The sequence below is a fragment of the Cydia strobilella genome, chromosome 25 (genome assembly GCF_947568885.1).
Source record: "Cydia strobilella chromosome 25, ilCydStro3.1, whole genome shotgun sequence".
Taxonomy (NCBI): Eukaryota; Metazoa; Arthropoda; class Insecta; order Lepidoptera; family Tortricidae; genus Cydia; species Cydia strobilella.
In genome coordinates this window covers 1,255,518-1,258,693 of record NC_086065.1, presented here as the reverse complement: position 1 = coordinate 1,258,693, position 3,176 = coordinate 1,255,518, and the positions used below count along the sequence as shown (strand labels likewise).

The 3,176-nt window shown below is 41.2% G+C and overlaps 1 protein-coding gene across 1 annotated transcript; it reads right to left on the bottom strand.

The window, feature by feature from the left end:
* Window positions 1-2,827, bottom strand: LOC134752761 (uncharacterized). Its single transcript, XM_063688455.1, has 3 exons — window positions 2,630-2,827; window positions 1,163-1,355; window positions 1-179 (listed from the first exon to the last, which is right to left on the bottom strand). The coding sequence occupies exons 1-3, from the start codon at window positions 2,825-2,827 to the stop codon at window positions 34-36; spliced, it is 537 nt and encodes a 178-aa protein (XP_063544525.1). The 3' UTR covers window positions 1-33.
* Window positions 2,828-3,176: the final 349 nt, after the last annotated feature.

Here is a 3,176-nt window from a genome sequence, read left to right as displayed (position 1 = left end):
TCTTACGTGGTGGCAGGTCAGGTCGGTTTGACGTTACCAGTAGAAGTAGTCGGTATTCCAGCCGTATTCCAGCGGTCGCCACCAGCTGGTGGTACGCTTGCTCCAAGTGTACGTCCTGGTCTTGCGCGATTTGTCTTTGGTGGTGCGCGTCCAGCGCTTCCCATCCTGAAACACGCCCGCTGGAAATCGGAAACATATTATTATACTACTGACTAAAAATGTTTAAAATAAATACATTTATTATTATACATATTAAGGGCGCTCCAGACTACGCGGCGCGAAGCCGCGAACGTGAGTGTGGAGTCGATTTCGCTGATTAGCGAACTAGACTCCACACTCACGTTCGCGACTTCGCGCGGCGATTCGCACACGAGTGTAGAGGACCCTTTATAGTCAGTCTGTGGCCTTTACTCATCTTGCAACAAATCTTATACGATTTTAGATACAGTTCAACGAATAGGTTTGGCGATTGTTGTAAGTTGAACCTAAATGTATAAATAGCACCAGCGTAGGATTTACAGTCTGGCAAAAAAGAGTAGAAATTAAAAAGTGGAAACACTGTAGTGTCGTCCCATTTTTCTTAGATTGATTTGAAAGGGACGATACAACGGTCTCTAATTTTTATTCTGAGATTTGGCTTAAAGGACCTATGTAGACCATTAAAAAAAACAATTTGATATTTATTGTCCCGTCTGGACAGCCGTCAGTAATCTCAGTATAAAAGTTGTATCGATCTACCACCTACAAGGGCCTACTGACACTCTTTGATAGAGAAAGATAGTCTTATTGCGATTCCTATAAGAGGAAAGAGAAAATAGTGACATGCTTTGTCATTATCACCGACCGGGTGGCATCATAAGTAGTAGGCGATGGCGAAATACCGAAATTTATAAGAGTGAAAGAGAAAAATCCTACGCTGCCCAGATTTTATATGAATATTCTTTCTCTTACCCCCGGTCGCTCGGAGGCGCGTCTATAACTACTTGTATACACTATGTCTATGACCACCTACATCGTGAGAGATACGAAATATACCGACCGATACATCGCATGGCATCCAGATTGCGATACAATTTTATGCGGTGGTTAAAAATAACGCGGAAGTTCCGCAGTTACGGATACGGATGCGAATATTCGCAACATCCCTGGTTGGATGACTTACATGCGTTGATGGTGGCATCCATCTTGTATTTGTTCTCGACTTCATGCAACATGTTGTGTAGGTGGTATATCCGCCAGTGCAGCTTCTCAAATTTCTGCAAGAACATCATGTGGTCCAAGGTGCGCACTTCGGTATTGTTCTTGCGTATCTCCATTGTCGTATTGTATAGGTCCAGCATTTTTCTATAGGTATCCTAAAGATTTATATATGTTAAGCCCCCTCCACACTCGTGCGCGAAGCCGTCTATCTAGTCAGATTTTATATATTAGAGCGTTCTTAATAAAAAAAATACTCCCAAACGCGAATACTAGACCCACAAATTGCGTCTTGCGTCCGCACGTCCATTTTATCGGCAATATCGGTCATAATCAGCGAGCCTAATTGGCGTTTGCGTCCGCACCACCTGATTAGATCAGACAATTTAATCAGATTGGCGAAAAACTGTTTCCGTCTGGACTGGCCTTAATCCTAAACCCAAAATATTTCTGACTGTAAGGCCAGGATTACACTTGTAAGTTTTACTTACGTAAGTAGGGACAAAGCTATTTGCTAGAATGAGACAACGATATTCATATCTCATTCTGTAGTATAGCTGTGTCCCTACTTACGTAAGTAAAACTTACAAGTGTAATTCTGGCCTACGTAAAGCTCATAGAGAAATATAGGTAAGGAATGAGTGCTAACTCCATACATCAATTTTCTTATCAAAACGCGAGTTATTTCGTAGTCGACAACTAGCGTCAAGTAGATGATTTATCACTACTACTAGAATATGTCACGAGTGTCGCGACTAACGAAAAGTGTATTGCTCACCAATTTACAACTAATATTACAAGCAGAAGTAGTTGAAAATAGAGTTCCGGTTAATCCAGAATATTAGCTGAAAATGTATGAGCATTTTAGACTTTTCGTTTGTCGCGACATCTATTGTCATGTAGATGTCGACTACGAAAAGAATAAGCGTTTTGGTAACAAAACTGATGTATGGAGTGAGCGCTCTATGCTTATTACTTACTAGATTTTGCCCGTGACTTCTTCTTCGTGGAGTTAGTAATTTGGGTACTTAGTTTATTTTTTATTCAATCTGTTTTTTATTAGCTTTACAAGCTTCCCATTTTCACCCCCTTAAAGGATGATTTCTGAAATAAAACCTGCCCTGTGTCCTTCCCCGGGACTCGAACTATCTTTATACCAAATTTAATCTCAAATTTTATATCAAATTTCAAGTTTTGTAAATATTGCATGTCTTTTTAATGAAATAAACAGAAAAAAAAACAATATCTAAATCGGTTCAGCCGTTTAAGCGTGAAGTAACAGACAGACAGACATACAGACACACTCGCATTTATAGTATTAAGTACGGTAAAGCTGTAGTAAAATCCTTTAAATTAAATTAAATTATCATTTATTTCGAGCTTCATGGCTCATAAAATGTTAGTACTTACAATAAAACTTAAAAAACTATACCTCCAGAGTCTTGAACACGAAGCCGACCTCAAAAGACGCGCACTGGTCGCTCCTCATCCTGATGTCAGCGGTGCGCCACACCAAGCCATTAGTCCCGTGTATAATGTCAGCCGCTGACATCACCAGCAATTCCTTTTCCCTCTCCTCATCCATCAATGGACTCGCAGTCGGTCGGCGGGCCGGCACCGCTCCTTTCATATAGGCTTCCTGAGGTAGCTGCTGGGTGATGCTCAGCCGTAATAAGCCTGGACATATGCCAGAATCAATATAAAAAAACCGGCCAAGTGCGAGTCGGACTCGCGCACCGAGGGTTCCGTACTTTTTAGTATTTGTTGTTATAGCGGCAACAGAAATACATCATTTGTGAAAATTTCAACCGTCTAGCTAGCACGGTTCATGAGATACAGCCTGGTAACAGACAGACAGGCGGACAGCGGAGTCTTAGTAATAGGGTCCCGTTTTTACCCTTTGGGTGCGGACCCTAAAAACAGTTTCGAAATAATTTTCGTAAACGTATTCATTTTGAGTCACTCATGTATGATACGAC

Bases quoted from the DNA above. Each gene is read 5' to 3' on its own strand.
- LOC134752761 (XM_063688455.1), bottom strand. From the start codon at position 2,827: ATGAAAGGAGCGGTGCCGGCCCGCCGACCGACTGCGAGTCCATTGATG. The intron at 1,356-2,629 runs GTATAGTTTTTT...ATAAATCTTTAG, and splicing joins TCGTGTTCAAGACTCTGGAG to GATACCTATAGAAAAATGCT. The intron at 180-1,162 runs GTAAGTCATCCA...TCCGATTTCCAG, and splicing joins GGATGCCACCATCAACGCAT to CGGGCGTGTTTCAGGATGGG.